At 35.8% G+C, this 26,208-nt stretch overlaps 1 protein-coding gene across 1 annotated transcript in view; it reads right to left on the bottom strand.

The window, feature by feature from the left end:
* Positions 1-5,457: 5,457 nt before the first annotated feature.
* LOC128508424 (fucolectin-like) overlaps positions 5,458-26,208 on the bottom strand; it is a 46,538-nt gene continuing 25,787 nt past the window's right edge. Inside the window, exons 2-7 of the mRNA XM_053479766.1 lie at positions 12,034-12,078; positions 8,333-8,618; positions 6,383-6,516; positions 6,193-6,284; positions 5,992-6,074; positions 5,458-5,518 (exon numbers count right to left, since the gene is read on the bottom strand). Of these exons, the coding sequence (XP_053335741.1) occupies positions 5,997-6,074; positions 6,193-6,284; positions 6,383-6,516; positions 8,333-8,618; positions 12,034-12,078 (635 nt within the window). The 3' untranslated portion in view covers positions 5,458-5,518; positions 5,992-5,996. The remainder of the gene's footprint in view (positions 5,519-5,991; positions 6,075-6,192; positions 6,285-6,382; positions 6,517-8,332; positions 8,619-12,033; positions 12,079-26,208) is intronic.

The raw sequence follows: 26,208 nt of genomic DNA, 5'->3' as shown, positions 1-26,208 counted from the left end.
TAGCGCTTAATGGCCCCCAGATCGACTGGACCAAGCACGTCATCACAGGTTTGAGCCCCCATATTCCATGACATGCCTTCACTTAGCGCTTCCTCTACCTCCTAATCCTGCCACGCCCGACGAAACCACGGACATCTCCAATGTTACCACTAAATACCACAATCTCAGGCAGCACTTTAACAAGGCCTGAGCCGTGTCACTCCTGCCGCACTGACTATATGACCGTCCTATGGATCTCCTCCTGGACATCAGGCGGTAAAACCATTATTCTGGTTGAGAACCATTTGTAAAAATTGGTACACATTTATATTTTATTAAGCTGAACAACTATTACTATGCATGCCATGGGCTCTCCCCAGCAGGAAGTCAGTTATTTTGGGTTCTTTGCAAAACACACTCAGCAGAATTTAATACAATCCAAGGGGATTTACATGATTGCCACCAAACCAGGCTAATATGATCTCAAAACATTGAGGATGAAAAAATGTGAACGGATTTTTGATTTGTTACACATTTGTCTAAAATCTGCACACTCCTACTTTACTCCTACTATTTTAATATTTAATTTAAACAATGGACATCTTGAATGTTGTTTTCATTTAAGCCCAGGGCCAAAGGTTTCATGCCAAATGTTCTTTAGGTTCTACAAGTAATAAAAGTTAAGTAATGATTCGATTTGTCACCAAAAACTGATCCAATGAACATTATTTGTTGAAATTAAGGTGCACACTCTGCTCTCCGAATAAACTCTGCTCTGTCGCAAATCTTTTCAGAGGTAAGGTACTGGTTTGTTTGTTTGTTTGTTTGTTTTACTTTACAGCAGTGTTTCTGTTAGTTTGCGCTCACAAGAGTGTCATTAGCGATGTTTATTGCTAATTTTCAGATAAAACTGTGTAGCGGGAGAGAGACATTGATTTATGACCGCTGTTTATGGAAGTGTAGGCCAGTGCGGGAGATGCATTGTGGGTAATGCAGTCTGGTGTGTGTGAATACAAATGTGAGATGTAAGGTAGGATATAGAGCCTGAGTTTTATTCTTCAGTAGTTTTTTTTGGTGGATTTAAATACAGGATTCACCCGAAAGTTTGTACTATAACCTGACAATGCAGCAAATAAAAGAACGGGAGCATCGACCAGTTTGTCCATCTCATCATTACACGAGCATGTATGAACGGGCTGTTACGCTGTTGCGAGCAACATTAAAATAAAGCGGAGAAGCTTTATTAATTTAGAAGAAAACAACAGTCTTTCCGTTAATGTGTGTGTTTAAACGAGAGAAGAAAGTTTTAATGCGTAAGATGAGAAGCTGGAGACAGGAGGGGCTAAAAGCAAGAGTCTCCACTTACTCTAGCCTTACACACACACACACACACATACACAGCGCCTGTATGCACAAACACTTATCTGCCAGGATTTATTTTTTACTTTTTTGAAATGTAAAGTGCAGGTTAATTTGTTTTATTTTTTACTTTATTTTTTGGGCTGTAGAACAAATAATTTAAGTTTCCATTATTTCTTATGGAAAAATTAAATTTGGTTTACGAGTGTTTTGGAAAACGAATTATGCTCGTGATCCGAGGTTCCACTGAACACATAATAAAATTTAAACGTTTAACTGTGTTAATGTTTACTTTGCCTAAATTTTATCCTAATAAGATTAAATTTATTTAAAATTCAAAATTTGTACTGTAATTTTAGTACTGTGTTTACAAATTTGTCTAATTCCAATGTTTCACTTGATTTTATCTGCGACTACATGCAGCTCTTAAGGAAAGAATAAGAAATGAACTAAGGCCTGAGACCTCAGTCTCAGTTATAAAGCGTCTATAGATATATAGCAGCACTTAGTGGTAAAGCCAGCAAATGTACAACCCTAATGCTGTCGCAGCGGGAGACATGGCGGTAAAAACTGGTTGAGTAACATCTGTACAGTGGGCACAGACGCAGTGAAACTAGAAGAGAAACAAATCTTTCCCTGATCTGATTAAGCTTGATTTATATTGTAAAAAATCTAGATAATAAGGTTAGAAATTGTCAGCATAAAATTCAACTTACCTTGTGTCAGCAGTCCAGGCTGCTGCTGGGGATAAAATAGTTTGGGGACTGTTTTCTTTAGTATGATAACTGCAATCTTGTCAAAATGGTTTAAAATATCAAAGAAATATACATTGTACAAAGAAATTAAGTTGTTTTAAGAGCAAATGGTGTTTTAATCAGTGTTATCAGGTGTTCTTAATAAAGTGGCTGGTGAATGTATATACAAAAGCAAGTCAAAGCAGGCACTCCAGGCACTTCAAGCATGGCAGATTTCATGCAAAATTACTATAGAACCTTTTGACTGCATCAAAAGTTGTCTCTCTCTGTTGAAAAAACAACTCACACACTGTAAGCAGTCATTAACTCATCTCCAAAAAGAATATGTCACGATCACTCGCCTACCAAAAGCACCAAAAGTCAGTGAGTGGGTAGCAAGGCTTCTAGGGTAATCTATGTGAATCTCAGCACCGTTCTGGACACCACTTGGGTATGTAAGTCATGATAACATTGCAAATATAATGAACTGCGTCCCAACAAATCCACCCTCCTCCATGGGCTATTATCAGCAGGACTTGTGGCATTTCTCATGGTGTTAATGTTATGATAGTATATTTAAAATCAAAGAAGAAAAAGTTACAGTTTAAAGACATTTTTTACCTCCCGCCACACAAAAAATACAGTCAAATCTTTGACCCCTTTACACTTTGAGCTGTGCACTTGTTGTTTTACTAAATGATAATGCAGTTCATTTTAAAGACAAATAGATATTTTACAAATGCAAAAGAGCTTGCCTCAGGTGATAGTCTGTGGCAAAGTTCAAAACAAAAAACATAAAACAAAAATCTTCCATTTAGGTTCACACATACAGAAAATAGATTTTATCCATAATGACAACTGATACATAAAGCAATTTATGTCTCATTCATGAAAACTGTTTTACAAATGTTTTCTACATAACCAAAATCTAATGTGTGTGAATAATCACCCAGCATTCCTTCCTTCTGGTTGGGGGCTAGTATCAGTAATAGTACAAAACATTAATAACAAAAAATGATCAAAAGCTCTTTGGTATGGTTCATAGACAAGTTTCTGCTCCTGTTTTGTTTGTGGTTTATGATAATTATTAATGAAATAAACTGCACTTGCATACAATATGCTTTATGACTTTCCTTACAACATATAAATAAAGGAGTTTCAATGGATGTATTACTGTGTGGAGTGTCCTATAACCAAATACTAGATGTTTTTTTTTTCTTTCTTTTTTTAAAGCAGGCCAAAATTAAGAAAAGTGTACTTTGCAATAATTTTCCATGAGGCTACACAAAGCTCCTTATTTGCTCATTCAAATGAATGAATCTAAGTTCATTCATGTTACAGTACCACAATCAGAGCTGGACTAAACATTCCTGGGGCCCTAGGCAAAATTCGGCTAAGAGGCCCTCCTATCTGTTCCATCATTTACAGAAACACACCTGACAGGGCAGTGATCCCACTACAATCCTGCTTCCTATTAAACAGTTTATTTCATCCATCCAGTGAATAAACAGACCAATCCAGGGCAAAATTGGATATAAATAAACAATATTTATTGAACCAACAGTCTATCAACAAGCAATATGTATCAATCAAACACATATTAACAATATTCATTTATTTTTCTTCATATGGTACATTTTGTTTTCCTTCTATAAGTGTCTATACACTGTCATGAGCTTTAATGTTGTTGTTGCCTAACACTAGAGATACCATGTTTTTATTAATTTTCTACTTAAAGAAAGCTTTTGTCATCATTTCCACTGCTTCCACTGCATAACATACACAATACCAAGTTTTTTCTATATTTATTGTAAAGAGGCAATTATAGTGCATAAGCTGTGCAAGAGAATGATAAGGCCTTGGTGAAGAACACAGGTGGGGCCAAAAGAACCTCCTGTAGAGGCTGTGGGAGGACTGGAGATATTCATTGTGTTTAAGAGTAAAGACTGGAGAAAGATGGAGCTGTAGGCAGAAAGTAGCAGTACATGAAATGACTAAGATGGAACACTAGAAGAAACAAGGGTAAAGTCCATAAGTCCATAGTCCATATGTAAATATATTCATACTATACACTCTATATACGGTTCAAAAGTTTGGGGTCACTTGCAAATTTCTTTATTTTTGTTTTCCTACATTTTACAACAATATTAGGGATTTCAAAACTATAAAATAACACATATGGAATTAGGTAATTACGTAAAAGCACCATATTAAAACTGGCTCTCATTAAGGCCATCCCAGGAGAGCGAGACCAAAACCTACCTCTGCCGCAGACGAGAAGTCCATTTAGAGTTATCATCCTGAAAAATGACCAATTAACAGCACCTTAGATTAGAGGCGTTATGAAGTCTTTACAGAGAATAATTTACAGACACATCTCACCATTAACTGTTCAAAGGAGATTAATGCATTTTTGGGCGCCTTCAGCATTCCTTTACAATGTAGAAAGAAATAAAAATCAAAAACAATCATGGAGTTAGAAAGTGACCCCAAACTTTTGAACGGTAGTGTATATAGATGGATAGATATATAGAGTTTCTAATTACTTTTATATCAATAAAAACAAACATGAGCTGTGCTCAGAAATGTGTTGTTAATTCCCCCAGAGTATTACTTATCAATGCTTTGTCCCCTAGCCAACAATGAAGATCTTCTGAAAACATCCACAGTAATTGTTTTAAAAACAGAACTGTAAAAATTATATATATATATATATATATATATATATATATATATATATATATATATATATATACACACACACATTAATTATATAACCTTTTAAATAAGACCAAGACCATGATTGTGGCCCGAAGTACATATGAATATTTAAGCTGCTTTTTGCTACAGTATTTATATTGTTTTGTTGTTGTTTTTTTGGCCTCACAACAAATAGTGTAAGGTTTTACATGAGTGCATTTCGCAATGATCATGTGCACTAAAGCCAAATTCAGGTCTTTTGGATCCACTCACATAGATTTATACTCATTTGCTAAATTTTCTATTGCACACTGACTGCCACAGGTTAATCTATTCTAATCAGCCCATACCATATTTTATTTTAAAACTTTTTTGTTTGTCAGTGCAAATGGCCACAAAGCAAACTTTAAATGGTCAAGATTCTGAACTCATGTGCAGAACTTGGATATATAAATTGGTCAATTAGCTGTTTCTCAGGAGCCTCAAGTGTGATCAAGTTGAAATGTTGTACTTGCATTGCCTCTACCCAAAAATTCTGAAAATATAATATTGGCTGGAAGCCAGCAATTTCTTTCTGGTTTAGACTTAATTTTACTGCCATGTTACATTGGTGAGCCTAGACCTGACTAACTTTTTTGATTCCAGATCATAATACTGCCTGTCTTGTACCTATTACTATGACATGGCCACCATTCAGCAATCTTTCTATTTTTTGTCCTTGCTTGTCGCAGGGCAATAATTTTGACCTGAAACACAGTAAAAAAAAATTCCATGACTATGACATCTTCCAATATGATTATTTAAAAATGATAAGCTAAATGTTGCCAGCTATGCATATTTATCACTTTGTTTATTAGTTAATTAAAGCTCTGAAATATTTGCTTAGTTAAATCCAATGGTTGTTTTTTTTTTTGTTTTTTTTTTTTAGGCGTGGGGTAGTGGCTGGGCAGAATATATAAGCTAATCTGTAAATGGATAATTATGATAGTCTTATCACTGAACAAATAGGATTGCCATTGATGAATAAGAAATAATTTAAATCCCATTAAGCTGTTTTCATGAAACTTGAATAGCCAGTTCAGAGAGTGATGAGTTCTATTATACCTCTAATACCTGACCCAATCTTATTCAAGTAATACTGTAGGATTAATTCTCATAGAACTACGAGTAGAAGTACGAGTAGGAGTAATAGTAGGAATATTTTTCAAATTTTTCTTACCAGTATTAAGTTATAGGTTTCAGTTCTGGTTCAATTTTCCAGCGAATCTGAAATATCGATGAATGCATATTGGCAGATTTTATCTATGGAGAAAAAGTACTATTATGTGTTACACAATAATTGCAGCAAAGGAACTACAATAATCAGTAAAGGTCAGTGAATGTAGCTACAAGGTATGTGAACAAACAGACTACCACAGACCATTTTCAGAATGTTGTTTTTCATGGCAGGGTTGCTGAGATCCTCACTGCTATTAATCTTTAATCCCAAAAATGCCCACTTAATAGTAGGTCCTACAAAAAGTCAACATTATTGATATTTAACAACTGTAGTAAAACTTATTTTGACATTAAATATAAATGAAAATGTAAACTGAATATGAATATGTAACCTTCATAAACTTGCACCTCACAAAGTGTAAGGGCCTGGTAAATATTGGGAATGATAATGTTCACATAACGACCCATCATATTGCACGTGTAGCTTGCAGAGGCGCCAGCGGGAATGCTAGGGATGACAACACATCTGGTTTAAGAAAAAGAGAAAGAGAGAGAGATGAAAAAGAGACAACTGTGTGCAGAAAAATGTTACTGTATAAAGTTTTAAAAAGACTTTAAAACCATTCATGCTTAACATATGTATAGCTTTTTTTTAATCATAGATTTGTAATATATATATTTTTAATTTTCATGTCTTTCATATATATATATATATACTACTGTTCAAAAGTTTGGGGTCACTTGCAAATTTCTTTGTTTTTGTTTAGTGATTTATTTTTTACATTCTACAACAATACTGGGGATTTCAAAACTATAAAATAACATATATGGAATTACAGTAGGTGATTATGTAACAACAACAAAAACAACAGTTAGTTGTTATTTTAAGACACAGAGGTCAGCCTTTCTGTAATAGTTCTTGCAAGAACAGTATTGTCAAGTGCATTTGCAAAATCCGTCAAGCACCATAATGAAACTGGCTCTCATGAAGGCCATCCCAGGAGGGCGAGACCAAAACCTACCTCTGCCGCAGACGAGAAGTTCATTTAGAAATATCTAGCAAGTCTTGGTTTACGAGTATACAAGTGTGTACAGTGTGCATGTACTGTTTCTTATAACACAGAAACACTGCTCTGTCACAATTCTTTTCAAAGGTAAAGTGCAGGTTCAGATGTTTATTTGTTTTACTTTACAGCAGTGATTCCATTAGTATGCGCTCACACGAGTGTCATTAGCAATGTTCCTTGCTCATTTGTATGACAAAACAGTCTTTCTGTTAATGTGTGTGTATGTGTGAAATTCAAATAAGAGAGGAGAAAGGTTTACTGTGTAAGATGAGAAGGGGAAGACGGGAGGGGCTGAAAGTAAGAGTCTCCTTCTAACTTTACCTTGACAGACACACACACACACACACACACACACACACACACAGTAACTGCATGCATAAACGGGAACACTATTACTGTCAGGATTTATTTGTACTTTTTTTAAAAGGTAAAGTGCAGGTTAATTAGGTTTACGTTTACTTAATATTTACTTAGTATTAATTATTTTTATGTATTTATTTTTTTGGGCTGTGGAACCAAGTTCGACTTTTTGTTAAGTTGAACTCCATTTCCCAATGTGCACCTCGGTCAGTTGATTGGAGCGCTCACCTGATTCGAGGTAGCTAATTATGTTTATTATAAATAGTTTTTTGTTTGATTTCTCCCTTGCCGTGCATTTGTTGAAGTTAACCTTCTTGAGTTACCCCTTTAGTAAATCCTTTATGGTCCGTGTCATGCAATTTCTTTTAACTGGATAAATATCACTTCTAGTTTTATTGGATTGTAAAAAAGTTCCCATTTTTATATATATCCGGAGGAGAGTAAAATTAGCACATTAAAATGTGATTAATCTTGGAAGTATAATGCTTTACTATTTTCCTAAACACAAATTGATTATATGACCACCACATGAGATGTGGCTGCTGCTTCTAATCTGAGGTGCTGTTAATTAGTGATTTTTGAGGTTGGTGACTTAAAAATTAACTCTGATGGATCTAGTTTCATCATGGTGTTTGATCTTGTTTTCAAATTCACTTGACTATTCTGTTCTAGCAATAACTGTTCCAGAACAGCTGACTTTCATGTCTTAAATGTCAACTGACTGTTGTCGCTCTTACTTAATTACTCAATGATATATGTGTTATTCCACAGTTATGAAATTGCCAGTATTATTGTAGAATTTAGAAAATAAATCACTAATAATAAAAAAAAAAACATAGAATAAGAAATTGTCTCCAAACTTGTGACTGGAACTGGTTATTCATTTGTTTCTTTTTTAATTTATTGATGATTAACCTGGGGTTATTGTTGCCACTGTTGTTGAGGGAGTTGCCAATGTGAATCTCTGCACCATTTATCCGCTCTGAACAGCAGTCACCTCTGTTTGTGATGACTACAGTTCCAATAAGATACTCTGCCAACAAATCCACCCTCCACCATGCGTCATATTGTGGACTTGTGTGTGCACATGAGCCAGAACCAACAGAAGAAGCTGTGTTACCATCAATGGCCAAATTAGCAGGATAAGAGGTTCCCTGAAATAAGGAAGATTGTGTTGCTATTCCTCCTAAGGCCAAATCAACTGAAGAAGAAAAGAGAAGAATATATGTTTTAGAACATTAAACTAATTCAAATATTAGTCAAAGATAATACAAGTAAATACATTACGCAGTTTTTAAATGAAGGTTTTATTATTAAGGGAAAACATAACTCTAGTTTATCACATCTGAGGTAAATTTCTTTAGCCACACCCAGGGCTAGAGATATATACAGTGTATACAGTATTTAGCACCAGGTATGAATCGACCTAGAGAAAAATAATTAATTCATCTCAAAATTCAAGAGATGATTCTGCACAATTTTTAATAAATGCTTACGAGTGTGCAGTTGAAATCTACTTAATTAATGCAAAATCACACTTTCATTTTACGCACTTTACGGTAACACATAAGAATTTTAGTTTATTCCAAAATTCAACAGATGACATTGTACATTTAAAAAAAAAAAATTATGAGTCTGAAATTAAATTTCAGTAGTATAACGTAAGTAGTGGGCACATCAATATATACAGTATATATAAAAGAAAGACATGGACATGGAAAGCAAAAAAGGGAATGGAAAAAAAAACTAAACTAAACTTAAGAATTGTGAACATTTGTAGCCATTGATTTTTAATTATCTTCCAGGAGCTAAATACTTTTTATATAATTACATCGTCATGCCTTAACTTTATTTTGTTATTCGTGGAAAAAAAATCTGTTGTTTCTTTCTAAGAAAACAGAAAAATAAATATCTACCACCTTTATATTATTGGTAGTATTTGTATTTTATATAGTATATATAGACTTCACATTATTAATCTAGCTGTGCTCATGACTTTATTTGCATGGAATTTAATTGCACACCCATAAGCATATTTTAAAAATGCCATGTTTAATTTTGTAATAAACAAAAAAATTACAAAACGGACGTGTTACCGTTAACTGCGTGGAATAAAGTTGTGATATTGCCTTTATTAAGTGGGTTTCAATTGAACATATCTTCTTTTTCTGTGGACTGATTGCAATGAAACAAAGGCTATATGTTACCTCAAACGTGAACAAATACACCTGTGAAAACCCCATTAAAATTAATTCAGTAGTTTTTTTGTTCACAAACAGACAAAAAAATATTTTGTAGTGTTTCACAAGGTGCCCTAAAATGAGCACCGAACCGGCCCCTAAACTCTGCTGGTCTAGTTGCGAAAACCCGTGACATTACGAGCAGTGAGTTATGGGGAGCGTAAAAAAAATGTCGGGAGACCCAAAGTCCGTTAATGTGGAGCGCGGACGAAACAAAAGCGCTTTTAGCAGTTTGGACATCCGCCGAGATTTAGCAGAAATTGGAAAGTGCTTTAAGAAAAAAAAGGTGTATGAGGAAATAAGAGAAGAACTAATAGTCGCAGGCTTCGCACGAAGAAAGAAAGACTTTCAGCGGTTATAACACGTCGAATAAGCTGCCTTTGGATACTGAAATACATTTTTTTACTAGTTTGGAGAATGATCGGTAAACTGACTTCGGCCAATTCTGTTTAGTGGGCGTGGCCTGTGATGTATTATCATGCAGCTCACACTGAGCTCCTGTCTAGTGTATATGCGAGCCGGTTCTCAGTGTTTCCCAGTCCAGCACCGGCCAAGCACCAGAACCGGCACCTGGCACCAGCTCCAGTGTAGTGAAAATGAGGTAATAGACAAATCAAAACCCCCAGGCAGGACGATTTAGCAGACTCAGGAGTAGTGGTGCACCGTTTCTTTATGACCTTTATGGAAGAGTCAGCAGAAGTAAACCTTACCTGCGCCCCCATCATAAAATCCAACGTCAGAAGTATGCAACAGAACATCTACAGAAACCTGATCTGTTTTTCGAACAAGTGTTGTGGACTGATTAAGTTAAAATAGAACTCCTTGGCCACAATCAGTAAAGGCATGTTTGGAGAAAAAAAGGAGCAGCATTTTGAAAGCATTACAAAACTAGATCCTTTTGCAAGGAAGAATGGGAGAAAATCACAAGTACAAGAATTGCAAGACCTTTAACTGGGTATAAATAAGTGTTTGCAAGCTGTGATATCTGCCAGAGGACATATTACCAAGTACTGATTGTGTAGGGTGCCCAAACATTTGCACAATTGCATAATAATGTTTTAAAATTTTTATTTTTGTTTAATTTATGGCATAAGTAATTATGCAACATTGTTTGCTAAAAATATTGTCCATTTTTTCCATTTTCAAGAGAGAGTGTGTTAACATCTTTTCAATTAAAAAAATCACCAAAATTTGTTATTTATCAGGGGGTGCCCAAACTTTTGCATAAGACTGTATGCCAAACAGGATCTCTGAATTCACAACACATCAAACAGCAAAAAAAGACTATTCCGATTTCCAATCCTGTCAGCTAAAAACAGAAAACTTAGTATACAATTCTCATGGGCTTACCAAAATTGGACAATAAAAGAGTTTAAAAACATGGTTTAGTGTACTGAGTCTCAATCTAGTAGAGCATTATTTAAATGCAAGAGCATTTGGACCATGTCCATCCCTTTATAACCACAAGATAATGTGCAATGTCAGAAATCTAAAATCATTTCAAACTGGTTTCTTGAAGATAACAATTCATTCACTGTACTCTACTGATCTCCACAGTGTCCAGATCTCAGTCCCATAGAGCCGAAAAATCTGCAGTAACCTGCATAATGCTAATGTCGATAATACAGTATGCATAATGTTGAACCTTATTGTATAAGAATTGGGCGGGGGGGGGGAGGGTCTTAAGAAGTGGCCAGTGAGTGTATGTGCATTCACTAGCATTCACTAAACTAATAGATAGCTCTCATCACTGATAACAATAAGACAAAAGGAGGTTTGCTTACCACTCAAGCCATCAGTTTACTTGTTGAAGGTAATTAAAAAACAACCAATACAATCAGCAGTATAGAGAATTTTAAGAATGTATTTTAGCAGAGAGAGGAGGAAATTATTATTAAATGTGGTTTTGAAGTCAGATTTACAATAAAGAGTTAGTCCTTTAACATAATCTAGTCAACATTGATTCAACATCATTTAATCAATCAGTAACTTTAAAGCAGCAGCAAGTGTCCAAGCTAATAATGCCACAATGTTCCGATAACCAAAAGTATCTTTTTGAAAACAACTTCAGTGAAAGGTAACATCTTTGAAATAATTGTATGCATTTTAGAGTTTTTCTTTTGTATTTAGTGTATTGTCTTTTTACTTTACTGATACAGTACTGTAGTTTGCACTAAAGCTGAAATGAACTCCACAAGTTTGTGCAGTTAATTTTATGATCAAATCCACTGGAGTGTTGACTAAACACATGCTTTAACAGGAAAAACAGTTGACATGGTTTCTCACTTTTAACTGAGAAAAAATGTCCAACTTTTAATGTGTGTGTGTGTGTGTGTGTGTGTGTGTGTGTTATATTCTGGTACAGTATATTCATACCTTTCTGATGGGTCAGTATCCAATGTGATGAAAAAATGCATATCCCTGTGCCAAAATATGAATTTGGTTATTGCCTGCTTATGGAGAGATATACAGTAATAGGAAGGGACTGTAATAGTTTTTTTGTAATCTAATCAAACATATTTTTTTATTCTTTTAATTTATGACAATTTCCAACATTCAAAAAATCTGACTTTACCTAAAAAATGAAACTTGAGCCTCTGAGAATTCTTCATTTTCTTTTTTAAAAGAAAAAAAAGAACAACTTTAGATAATTTACAACACTCAAAAGGGACAGAAAAATAAATCAATGAGGAAGCAATATAGCATTGACTACTCAAGACTCAATCTTTTACTGTGCACATCAAATTATATGAAGTACCTCATACCAAAACCACTGTATTATGGCACAGTAGAAAGAAATTTCTTACTTACCTTGCTTGACATAAAGCAAAAAGTTAACTCTCTGACTATTTAAACTCTCAGCTGTCCACTTGGTGTTTTGTGCTAAATGATTATATAGGTTATTTAAAAGGCAAATGCACTTTGCGTTTACAAATGCAGTGGCATTTGCTTCACATGACCATTTTGAGTAAAAAAAAACATAAAACAAGAAGCTTCAGTTTAGGTTTTATTTATTCATAATTTTCTATTCTATTGTATGACATTTAACAAAATAAACTGTAGTACACATATGCTGAACAAAAGACAAAACTCCAAACTGATGTAATGAATCACCTAGTACTTACTTTGGTCAGTGGGACACAGGATCAGTAATGGGAGTTTTAAAGGAAAATTGGTTCTTTAACTTACTCATAGACAGGACAATATTAATTTATTATAGCACAATATTCACAATATCTATTAGCAAAAGGTAATGTGATAGTTTATTTTCATTTTTCAAAAGAGTAGGAATAATTGTGAAATGATCTTGGGTGTAGATTGCTCTTTAAAGAAAACATTAGCAGTAGTAGTAGTACTAGTGGTAGTAGTAGTAGTATTTTTTTTTTTTTTTACCATTAAAACATATCCAATTTAATGCTTGTTTCAGTGGTTGTAACATTGTAAAACATACCTTTAATCCAAGGTTTTGTCCTTTTTTGCATAGGTTTTGCATTTAACCTACTCTAAGATCCTTGAGTCTTATTTGCTTTTGCAGGTTGTACCTGTATTGGTAAAAACAACTAAACTAATTCATGTGCAAACAGCACAAGACATACAAACATAGTGTAAAATGTAAAATGATGATATGATTGTTTACAAAATATGTTGAAAAAAAAAACATTGTTGAAGAGAAAGGTTAGAGGATCTAAGCCAGACTAGTTAGACCTGACAGAAAGGCTACAGCAAATCTTTTCAGCTGTGGTAAACACAATATCATAGGATGACAACATCCTGTGTCAAACCAAATGAGGCAAGAACAAAAATCTGACACTGGACAAACATTGTCTGATTTAATGACCCTCACCAAAAAAAGAAGTATATTTTACTTTATTTTTCTAATATCGGTCTACTAATATCGGTGTACTAGTAGTACCATATACTAATACCAGAGTTCTGATCAGAATTATGGAAAGTGCAGGAAATGTGAGAAAATGTAAAAAAAATTAGAGGGAATCCATCCTCATTTGTGTAAAATTGATAGCAGGAATTGTTTTGCAGTCATACTGTCCATTAGGCAGCTGGAAGTTCAATATAACAGATGATGTCTTTAGGTTAATATGAAGTCCAGTTCGTTATTGGAAGCTCAGGTAGACTGTAGGCAATTCCAGTCCTGAGCTATTCAGAGACTAAAGTCACAAGTTCTCAGAGAACAGCTGTCTGCATCAGTTGAGAGCAGGACTAGCATCATGGAAAAGTGGAACCATCCCCAGTCACTACACGCATTCAAGTATACCACATGTGCCCTCCATGCGACGAGATCTCCAACCAGACGTGGGGCACCAGGAAGAGGCAGACAGGTCCAGAGGGGAGACCATCAATAAACCTAAGTAATCAATGAGAGTGGGGAAGACAGCATTTAAACACCAGCACCATAATACGTTATGTCCATGAGTCCATAATACGTTATGTCCATGAATTGCTGTAGTTAGAGGTGATGAAAACATGAACTATTTTTTCTGCATCGTTTACTGTCAATATACTAATTATCTTGGCAATATTTCTGAGATTATAGCATGCTATCCTTGTAATATTATCTACATGAGCTTCTAATAAAAGAGTGGAATCTATACCCACATACAGGTCTTTTACTGTTGTACGTGATAAAACAGAAAGGACTAAATGTGTGATCAGAAAGCTTACTTCTAGCTGCATATGGTCCTAGTACCAGAAATTCTGTTTTGTCAGGATTAAGTAGAAGGAAGTTAATTAACATTTAGTCTCTTATGTCATTCACACATTCCTTAACTTTAATAAGCTGGCTTTTCTCACCTCGCTTTGCCGAGATATATAACTGTGTCATCAGCATAACAGTGTAAACTAATACCATGCTTATAAATTTTGTTGCCCAGAGGAAGCATGTAAAGAGAAAATGTATATGGTAATTAAGCAATATCACACTGGAGGGAGTGCTGTTATACTGATTATCAGCATAGCTGTGATGCAAAGCCACAAGGGCACAACCCTTATTCATAGTACATTGCAAATAACTAAACAGTATAATTTTATTTTCCAAAATTTATGTTAAAATTTATATTAAAATGCTCGAGCCTCTGTGAATTCTTAATTTTCTGCTCAACTGGAAATTTCTAGATGATCTACTAAAAAAAAAAAAAAAGATAACTAGATGAAAGGAAATGAAAACATCCAACTAACAAAGCAATGTAGCAGACACAGGCTCAGGCTTTTACTGTTTACCTCAAATCTGTATTGTAAGTTTTTAGGCCAAATAAAGGCACAGTTTAGAGAGATTTCTTACCTTGCTCAACATAAACCAGAAAATCCACTCTGACCTTTTTAAACTTTAGGCTGTTCACTTGATGCATTGCAAAATGATGGCTCTGTTTATTTTAAAGGCAAATGCACTTTGTGTTTTACAAAGGCATGTTTGCCTCAGACAATCTATAACAAATTTATAAAACCATGAAGGAAAAGGCTTCAGTCTTTGTTTTATACATGAATAAATATGTAACATGGGTATACATTTTATAGGTGTTATAGGTTAATATTAATCAAATAATGTAATTAAAAATCAATGTTTGATATGAGTAGGGTACTATTATTATTATTATTATTATTATATTTTACCAATAAGGCACACACAATGTTAATAATAAAGATTGTTTTAATAGTAATGATGTGTAAAGTGTGGTAAATTGCAGGGGTTTTAGCCTTGTAAGTGATGGGAAAATAGTATTTTGCATGAATTTTACATTAGGCAACTTAAAGCTCCTGGAGTGCCAGATCAGAAGAATGTAAAACATAAGGTCCTTTATGTGTCAGCAAAACAATGCATAAAATCAAACAAATACAGATAGAGCTTTACATTCAAACAAAATTATTCTGTGGCCTTTCACAATAATAAAAAGGTTATGTTACCTTAATAAAATCTTTAAAAATCATATGCAAGACTGAGTTAGACAAATCAAAATAAATGCCAAAAAAAACAACTATTTATTTTGTCCTAAATTTACACTATAATTGAAGCTTACTTCACTAGTAGAAATTAGCATTTGACTAACTGAAATATATTTTTAACATGCACTCAATATTTTTAATACATTTTAATAAAAATATTTGGTAATTACACTGATTAGTTTCAAAAACTACAAGCATTACTCATTCCAACTCAATATTCTTTATATTGAACAACAAAAACTTAAATAATTGAGTAGCGTGCCCCTTGCAAGTGCTCATGGTAAGTTTAATTAAATTAAATTTTATTTGTATAACGCTTTCAACAATGGTTATTGTCGCAAAGCAGTTTTAGACAATCAAAATAATTATTTAAGTCTGTATGGAATGTGAGTGTGCATGAATCAAAATGAGCAGATCGTCCCTGGTGAGCAAGCCACAGGCGACAGTGGCAAGGAAAAACTCCCTGAGATGGTAATAGGAAAAAACCTTGAGAAGAACCAGACTCAACAGGGAACCCATCATCATTTGGGTGAAACAGAAAGCAGGAATTGATCTGCATTCATACAGTGTGTTAAGTGGCAGCCAGTTCAGCTATAACAGTTTATGTTTATTGAAGTTAATATGGAATCCAGGTAGTTATTGAAGACAATTGCAGTATCGAGCAACCGCAGCCAAGTCAAGTCCTCAGAGAAACAGCTGTCAACACCAGTTGAGGTCATAACCGTCTTCATGGTAGAGTGAAACCATCCCCAGACACCGGACGCATTCCAAAGAGACACACGGGGCATCCATGCGGCGAGATGCGACCCAGGATGGGTATATTTTATATTTTAAAATAATCAGTATTTTAAAATCAAAGCGAAATTTTACAGGGAGCCAATGAAGTGAAGATATGGTAGGTGTGATGTGCTCGTATCTTCTGGTTCTAGTAAGGACTCTCGCTGCTGCATTCTGGACTAACTGAAGCTGAAGCTTGTTTATGCATCTAGTTGAACAACCAGACAGTAAGGCATTAGAATAGTCCAAACTAGAGGTGATAAAAGCATGAACTAGTTTTTTTGCATAATTTAGCGACAGTTTATTTCTTATCTTGGTAATATTTCTGAGGTGAAAGAATGCTATCCTGGTGATATTATCTCCATGTGCTTCAAATTAAAGGCTGGAATCTATAATCACACCAAGGTCTTTTTCTGTTGTACTCAGAAAGAACCAGAAAGGCCATCCAAAAGGTACAGTGTGATCTAAAATCTTACTTTTACCTAAATGCGGTGCTATAACCAGACCTTCTGTCTTATTAGGATTAAGCAGAAGGATGTTAATTAGCATCCAATCTTATGTCCTGCACACATTGCTCAACTTTAGTAAGCTGGTTTTTCTCATCTGGTTTTGCTGAAACATATAACTGTGTGTCGTCAGCATAACAATGAAAACTAATACCATGTTTACGGTTTATGTTGCCTAGAGAAAGCATGCATAGGGAAAAAAGCAGTGGGCCTAAAACTGAACCTTGTGGAACACCAAACTCTACTAGAGAGCATGCAGAATAATCACCATTTAAGTCTATATATATTCATATATTTAAGTGTACATACTGATAACGATCGGTTAAATAAGATCTGAGCCAGGAAAGGGCTCTACCCTTAATTCCTACTACATTTTCTAATCTGTGAAAAAAAATACCATGATCAATGGTGTCAAAAGCTGCACTGAGGTCGAGTAATACAAGCATAGTTACACAACCCTGATCAGAGGCCAATAGGAGGTCATTTACTACTTTAACGAGTGCTGTTTCTGTGCTGTGATGGGGCCTAAATCCTGACCGATACAGTTTATGTATGCTATTTCTACGTAGATATAAGCATAGCTGCTTTGCTACTATCCTCTTGAGAATCTTAGAGATGAAGAGGAGGTTTGATATTGGCCTGTAATTGGACAGCTGACAGGGGTCGAGGTCAGGTTTCGTAATAAGTAGTTTAATAACTGCAAATTTAAAAGACTTTGGAACATACCCAATGCTGATTGAGAAATTAATTATTCTCAACAGGGGTTCTATTATTTCCCCTGTTGTTGTTGTTATTGTTATCTGTTTAAGAAAATGTGCCGGTATAGAATCTAATATACAGGTTAATGAATTTGCAGAAAAGATGAGTGAAATTAGTTCATTCTCTTCAAGTGGAGTAAAGTATTCTAGGTTCCAATCTGACATGGCTAGTTTAACATTTGCATCAATTCGGTTCAATTTAATTATTAAAAATAAAGTCCTCACTAAAGGCCAATCCCAATTCTATTTTTTACCCCTTCCCCTACTTCTCGCCCCTTCCCCTTGTCCCTTAAAACAAAGTGAAAAGGGGAAGGGTTAAAATATTTTCCCTAAGAAATGGGACACCACTACAACACTGTTATACGTCATCATACGTATCCGTTAATTTACATGTACACATATGGCTGTAAGCAAAACAAACAATGCGTTATTAAATGCTCGGCAAACTGCCGTGCTACTGAATCTTTATATTTGTTTGTAGCATGTAGTAAAGTGTATTTGACATAAAAATATATTTCTGTAATATCGTGCAATCAGTGCTATGCGCTGGCAAATTTTAGCGATTTTTTTGCGAACGTTTCTTTACAGAACTTTACCATAAACACAAACACAAGACTAAAGGTAATATACATATAAAGAAAACTTGTCATAAAAATCCTTATTAATGGCAAAAATTTGTTACATTTATTGGTCTGCTTGCTCGAGTGAGCAGCCATGTTGAAAATTTCGCTTAGCTCTTCGTTTGAAGTGAGGTCCCAAAAAATCTTTGTTTGGAGGGCTATCTGACCCTTCCCCTTACCCCTACCCCTCCAACCAAAAGACAAATGAGACACCCCTACCCCTTCACGTGAATGCGCCAAACGGAGGGGTAGGGCTAAGTGTAGGGGTAAGGGGTAAAATTGGGATTGGGCTTAAGTTTCAGTCCCTAAGTTCATAAAGTCCTTACTATTGCATGATGCTGTTGTGGAGATTTCTAAAGTGTTCTTATTTCTAGTTAATTTGGCTATGGTGTTAAATAAAAATCTAGGATTATTTTTGTTATTTTCTAAGAGTGGAGAGATACGTTGATCTAGCTACACTAAGAGCTTTTCTATAATTCAGGGTGCTCTCCTTCCATGCTATTTGAAATACTAACAATTTAGTTTGATGCCATTTACGTTTTAATGCCAGAGTCGGGGGATGTTTATCTCCGCCTGTGGCACCGAGACTATCCACTACCACTGGGAAAAACGCTGCTCTCGTGCTCTCTAACCCTTTCTAAAGTCTGGATGCTCTTCTCTAATGCTGATATCTTGTCCTTCAGAGTGCTAACTAACACACACCTATCACAAATAAAAATTATTATTTGCGCGTTTCTTCAAAAAGCGCAAAAAACGAAAAAACGGGTGAGTTTAATAGTATAAAAAACGTAACAAAACCTAGTTGCTATTAATCTAATAATAGAAGTAAGTTTGGTGTAACATCAGCGACAAGAAGGTGAGGACATGAGAATGGACATGAACCACCTGGAATACAACTTACAAATCCTGGTAAGTAAGCAGCTAACACAAGTTAGTGAAATAATGACTCTGTTTGCATGCATACACAACTTTATAGGGTGTAAGTTACGTTTCTGAATACTGTCGCAACCATGCTCGGCTGGGTCAGAGCCACGAAATGTGTGAGCGTTGGTGTCAATGCAGAGACATGAAGATGAGCCGTAGTCAAGAGAGTGCGAGAGGACAATTTGCGAGAGGACAATTTACAAGAGGGCGATTTACGATGCGTCGTAGCTGGGACACGTGGAAGGTGGGGTGAATCTGTCACATGGACGAGGGAAGTAAAAGTCGGCCAGTGCACAGGTTGATTATCTTGGTTACAGTAAAGGGGCTGATGAAACGTGGAGAGAGCTTGCATGAAAGTGTTTTTGGGGGGATGTCCCTGGTGGCGAGCATGACTCTGTCTCCTACGTGATACCTGGGTGTCTTGGAGCGATGGCGGTCCTCCTGTCTCTTGTATGAGGCAATGGCTCGTAACAGAGTTCGTCTTGCTCTTAGCCATGTTTGTTTACAGATGAATCGTTGGGCTGAAGGAACTTCCGCCTCTAATTCTTGGCCTGGGAAGAGCAGAGGTTGGTGGCCTAAGCAACATTGAAATGGGGACAATCCCTTCGAGGCGGAGAGAGTTTTTGACTTTACGACGTTTTGGGCGTATTTGACGCGAAGGAAAAATTTGAGTCCCAAATAGTCAGTGGAGGGAAACTTTTAGTGCTTGGTTCATTCACTCGGTGTGTCCGTTGGACTGAGGATTGAACCCAGACAATAGGATGGGCATAGCTCCAACGAGCTTGCAGAACACGCCCCAGAAACGAGTGGTGAACTGAGGGCCCCGATCCGAACGGAAAGCTTTGGAAGCTCCAAAGCTTAGAAAGGGGACGAGATGCACTGACTGCAAAAAGCGTTCGACTATGGTCATGATGCAGGTGTTGCCATCAGTTGGGGGCAGGCCAGTGCCAAAGTCAGCGGAGATATGGGACCAGGGATGGCCAGGCACCGGTAGGGGTCTAAGAAGTCCCAAGAAGGGGAAATAAGAAAGCCCAAGAAAGTGGTGGAGGATGTGTGGAACTCGCATTTCTCTGCCTTGACATAGAGCTTGTTCTCTAAGAGCCTCTGTAGAACCTGATGAACATGATGCTGGTGCTCCTCCAGGACTTGAAAGAAAATTAAAATATCGTCCAGGTAGACGAACACAAAAGAATTAAGAAAATCACACAGGATATCATTAATGAGGGATTGGAAGACGGCGGAGGTGTTGGTCAGACCAAAGGAGACCACCAAATACTCATCTTAAGTGGACGCACAGCTAAATACATCAGCTGTGCGTCCAGCAGCAGCAACACTGCAGAGGGCACAGCTTAGGCAGTTTAATTAGCAGTATAATACTGCATGGCTTTGTTTAAACAAATAGAACTTTAACCCTTTCCCCAAGTTAAAGTCCTAAGTACCTGATGTTCTAAAATGTATTTGAAGTGCAAAAGTACTACAAGTACTCTGCAAATAAAACAGTGCACTTAAACATTATTGAATTTGCTGTTGATGACATAAATGTGCTAAGTACTACTAACTAAAGCAATGAAATATAAAAATTTAGTAGTACATTTCTCTCAAAATTATAATTGGGAGGAAGTAACATAAAATTTAAATATTAAAGTTAAATATGTTTTGTATGTTGTGATATGTAAGTAAAAGAAACTAAAACTGATTTTCAATTGTTTTTTTTTTTTTGTGTGTGAAACATTATATATTTCAATATCTCTTTCACAGCACCAACAACACTAAGGAAGAGAAGTTGAATGGAGATAAAACAGGAGTTAAATGTCAACTATTTTAATGTTATTGTATTAAAGTATTAAACGTGTAACCATTGAATCAAAAATAGAAATTAAAACAAGGCCTGAAATATTTCATTTTTATACACAGAAATGTACGAGGACGTTCAAGTCAAAGCAGGACCTTTGGTTGTGCGGAATAACAGAACACTTAAGAGTTATTTCCCCTTCTTGGGCCTTCTTAGACCCCTACCGGTGCCTGGCCATCCCTGGTCCCATATCTCCGCTGACTTTGGCACTGGCCTGCCCCCAACTGATGGCAACACCTGCATCATGACCATAGTCGAACGCTTTTTTCTCTATATATGTGGTTGGGCATGGTACTGTTGGTCATGGCTATTTAGTGTCCTGTCTTCATTTAAACTGCCATTGCTCCTTTAAGACCTGAGATGGTCTGGACACACATTTGTATAGATCCCACAGTTTGCATGAAGAGTGTGAAAGTGTGTAACCTTGATTTATTGATGTTTGATTTATTAGATTTTAACACAAAAGAATACTTTCCACACATTAACTGTATATTATTTGTGGCAGATGTATTGTTTGTGAGACAGTTACCTAATAAGATCAATTCAGCTCACTGTTTTTATTATCTTTTTAAATGTAATTTGCAAGGTTAACAAAATTTTGTACATCATTGCATTAAATGTACTGTAGTTAAGCATGACTACTTAATTTTTACCCGTGTACTCAATTCATGAAGTATATTTATATGATTTTTCAACTTTTATATTTACTTTATATTTTTAGGTGTAAAAAAGTTTCATAAAAAAATTGAGTACAGCACAGTTTTATTGTTTAAAGTGCAATTTACAAACTGGTTTTTGGTAAGGTAAAAACAGACAGCATAATGAAAAAAAATCCAGACATAACATTTTTTATTTTTATTTTTTTACATCTGTGGTGAGCAGAAAAGGATCATCATCACCTGCACGAAGCATCATTGGTCATATTCACAAAGCTTTTTAAGCCTAACAGTTGCTCCTATTGATGAATTCTAAAAAATTCGCAGAACTATAATATTTAGTTAGAATTTCCCCTTAAATTTAGAACTAAATCTTAGTAAAGATAAAAACAATTCACGAAACAACTTAGAGCGAAAAAGAGCTCTTAAGGTAAACATTGTTAAGAGTAAAGATTAAATCTTTTAAGAGGTCTAAGAGTTTCTATAGCAGAGGACAAAATGGCGGAAAGAAGAAATAACACTAAACGTAAAAATTAACTCAACTGTTGGACTAAACTGTCCAGTTTGGTTTTTTTGGTCTTTCAATTTCATCTCTCTTAGATTGCTGACAGACTACACATCTCTAATTTGCAGCATGAAAAAAGAAGATTTATAAGAAGCCATGTTTTGGATTAAATCTTTGCTGAAAATGAGGCAGAGGACACAGAGCAGCATAGCGATATGAATGAGCCGGGTTTTAAGGAGTATTAACCAGAAGACACAGGCACATATGATGAGGCGGTCACCGGTGCTAAAGCTGCTCCCGCTCCTGCTGAAACATTCAAATCTAAATGTGGTACTATAACTGTTGGAGCTCAGAATCTCCTGACCTTCATGGCAGGGTAGCTGCTCTAAATGTCTTCAAACAAAAAAAGGTTTGTGACATCAAGACATCTTTTGATCCGTTTATGGCACTGTCACTAAAAAAGTTACCATTGTTAAGACAAACCTTGGAGGAAAATTGACATGTGGAAGGACATATCTTGTTCCCATCATGGATGTTTGGGACAGATTGGTGCAGCTTCTTTCACTGATGTTCAACCCAGGGGCAGAGATGACAGGAGATGAATATTTTCTTCCTTACAGTGGAAAACGCCCCTTACAGCAACATATGCCAAGTAAGCCAGGCAAATATGGCATGAAAAATCTGGTCAGCCCATCATGCAAAAACCAGCTATACATGGAATCTACAGACTTACACAGGCAAACTGGTGAGTGGCATTCTTCAGAAAAAAACAAGGAAAACATATAGTCCTTAATATGTCTACTGGATTGTGGAATACTGTGAAACTTACCATGATGGGCAATAAATATAGAAATCTGAACTGCCTGCTGAAATTTTGCAGGTGAAGGATAGTGCTCCACTTTCTTTAAACTTTGCTTTTATAGATACCACCACTGTTCTTTCATATTGTCCAAAAACGTGTGCAACTTCTGCATACTTTTCACAAAACGGCAGTTGTGTCATCAGGAAGTGATAAAACACTTGCCAGCGAAAGGCCAGGAGATGGCCAATGGTTGTGTTTTATGACATCTTAGATGTGTCTGTACAGTGTATTTGTGTAGGTGAATAATATACTGCATAAATATATACAATGATATATACAATACATAAATACAATGCATAAACATATATTGTATATGTAAGTCAAAATTGACCCATAACACCATATACACCGACCTAAAGGATTATTAGGAACTCCATACTAATACGGTGACCTCCTTTCGCCTTCAGAACTGCCTTAATTTTATGTGGCACTGATTCAACAAGGTGCTGAAAGCATTCTTTAGAAATGCTGGCCAATATTGATAGGATAGCATCTTGCAGTTGATGGAGATTTGTGGGATGCACATCCAGTGCACGGAGCTCCCATTCCACCACATCCCAAGATGCTCTATTGGGTTGAGATCTGGTGACTATGGGGGCCATTTTGGTAGTGAACTCATTGTCATGTTTAAGAAACCAGTTTGAAATGATTCAAGCTTTGTGACATGGTGCATTATCCTGCTAGTAGGCCATTGCATTTAAACAATGCCCAATTGGCACTAAGGAGCCTAAAGTGTGCCAAGAAAACATCCCCCACACCATTACACCACCACCACCAGCCTGCACAGTGGTAACAAGGCATGATGGATACATGTTCTCATTCTGTTTATGCCAAATTCTGACTCTACCATTTGAATATCTCAACAGAAATCGAGACTCATTGAACCAGGCAACATTTTTCCAGTCTTCAACTGGCTAATTTTGGTGAGCTTGTGCAAATTGTAGCTTCTTTTTCCTATTTGTAGTGGAGATGAAGATTGTGAAGGACCTCAGCCACCCCAGCAATGGACTGTTCTCTCTGTTGAGGTCAAGAAAGCGATTCCGCTTCCTCTAAACTTCACAGTCCTCACTTCCCACTACTTCCACACTCTCTGCTCACTGCTCCCTAACCCCCAACCAGGAGAGATTCAGAAGGTCTTTTTTTTCTACAACAAAGTCCCTGCAGCTGACCCCACACACACATAGTCTAACAAAGAAACACATCCAAAACACCATGTTAGTTTCTACGTGCAATATTTCTCATATGCAATATTAGTTTTTGTCAATCCGTCACTACATTGCATGTCTGTCAATAAAGATATATCCACAAGGTCGTACATATATTTATATATCCACTCTGTACATAATATACATACACTATTTATATATACTGTACATACATATATGTATCTGTATATATACACACGTGTCCATATTTATGTCTCCAGATTGTTTGTATAGTGCACTTTTTATACTGTACTCTTGGTACAGTTTTTATTTTAACTGTTTTTGTCTTGCACTGTCCACTTTTCTGCAATGACAATGCAGATTTTCCACTTGTGGGCCTAATAAAGACAGATTTGCTGCGATTTCTGACATCTGGACACGCTTCACCAAGAATTTTGCTGAGAGTCAAGGAACTCCATTGCTGAATGCAGGGACAATGGTCATTGCAGATTGGGTCTGCAAATGCTGCAAACAGACTTTGAAACAGACAGACAGACTGTGTGGGAGAGTAGCCACTGAGACAAAAGGCAAAAGGATGAAGAGATGAACCTGGAACTGAGGGACAGAATTTTTTTTTATGTTTTTTTTTATATTATTTAACGTAAACAGGCAAAGGAAGAGAACACGCAAAGCTGGAGAGATCACACAAAAACAAAATTCACTTTTGGTGTTATAATTCAGTGATTGAAAATGAAATGACATACTTTTATTCTGTATGTGTACGAAGTTGTCAAAAACCATGGACCATAACTTCACTCAGCTTATGACATTTGTGTACAAACATACATTGGAGACTGAAGTGTTAGCAAGTTTTCATTGTATTCATGTCATTGTAGTAGCAACTTTTCATTCTGTTTTCACACATTTTTTTTATAACAGACTTGTGTTTCCATATATTGTGAATGTGTGTCTTTAATATTTGCAGGTCAGTGAATGTATGTGTGGGATATTTTGTATAGATACGCCAGGCATTTCTGAAGGTTTCCATGTCACACACAGAGGTTTGGATCTGAGCTACTCTGAGTAAACAAATGCAAATGTGCCAGGCCTCACAGGCAATGGGTGGTTTGCACAAGAAAAGATTAAGAAAGAATCAAGCTGAAGACCTGTGAAAATCTCAGCAGGGGTGAATAACACCATGGGCCTTGCACCAGAAAATAAAAAAGTCAGTAATTCTAGTGTTAAACAAAAAAATATATAAAAAGTTTGCTGGAACAGTTACAAAAAGAACTTACAACACGACATAAGAACATAATGGGAATAAATCCAGATATAAATGAGATGCATGAAACACAAATGAGAAATATTAGTTTTATTGAACATCATTTAACAGCATACAGTGATGAGCCACAACTAGCACCACCTGAGACCAGTCAGTGTCCGTACTGACCACTGTCCACCACAACATTAAAACCAGCAAGTGAACCAAACACTTTTAAACCTCACTAGTGTTAGTTATCTAGACCTGCTAATCCAAATGCTAAACTTATATTCCGACTTCTTGTCAGTAACAACTACGCACTTAAATTTTAAATCCAGAGCCAAAAAGTAAAACCCACAATCACCATCAGTTTTGTCTTGGTTTGGATAAATGATGTTTAGTCAAGTTTCCTAACATTTCTCTAACACACTGGAAACTTAAACATTTGTAGACTTAGAGCATGTGTGGAAAAAATTGTGGGAAATTATGTTTATTAGAATCTACATGTACAGGACTATAGGCTTAATTAGATTGGGCATGAGAAAATCCTGAACATTCAGTCATAAATATATAATCCAAACAAGATTTGATTTAAATTATAATTGTAGACAGAAATCACTAAACACAAACATTATCACTTCTTGATAAAAAAAAAATCTGTATATTGTATTTAAGTTCTTTATTGGTAATGACATTTATACAGAATGTAAACTAAGTTTGCCAGTTACCT

This window comes from Clarias gariepinus, chromosome 20 (genome assembly GCF_024256425.1).
Source record: "Clarias gariepinus isolate MV-2021 ecotype Netherlands chromosome 20, CGAR_prim_01v2, whole genome shotgun sequence".
Classification (NCBI taxonomy): Eukaryota; Metazoa; Chordata; class Actinopteri; order Siluriformes; family Clariidae; genus Clarias; species Clarias gariepinus.
The sequence above is the reverse complement of the archived record's forward strand: the minus strand, read 5'-3'. Positions and strand labels throughout refer to the sequence as shown.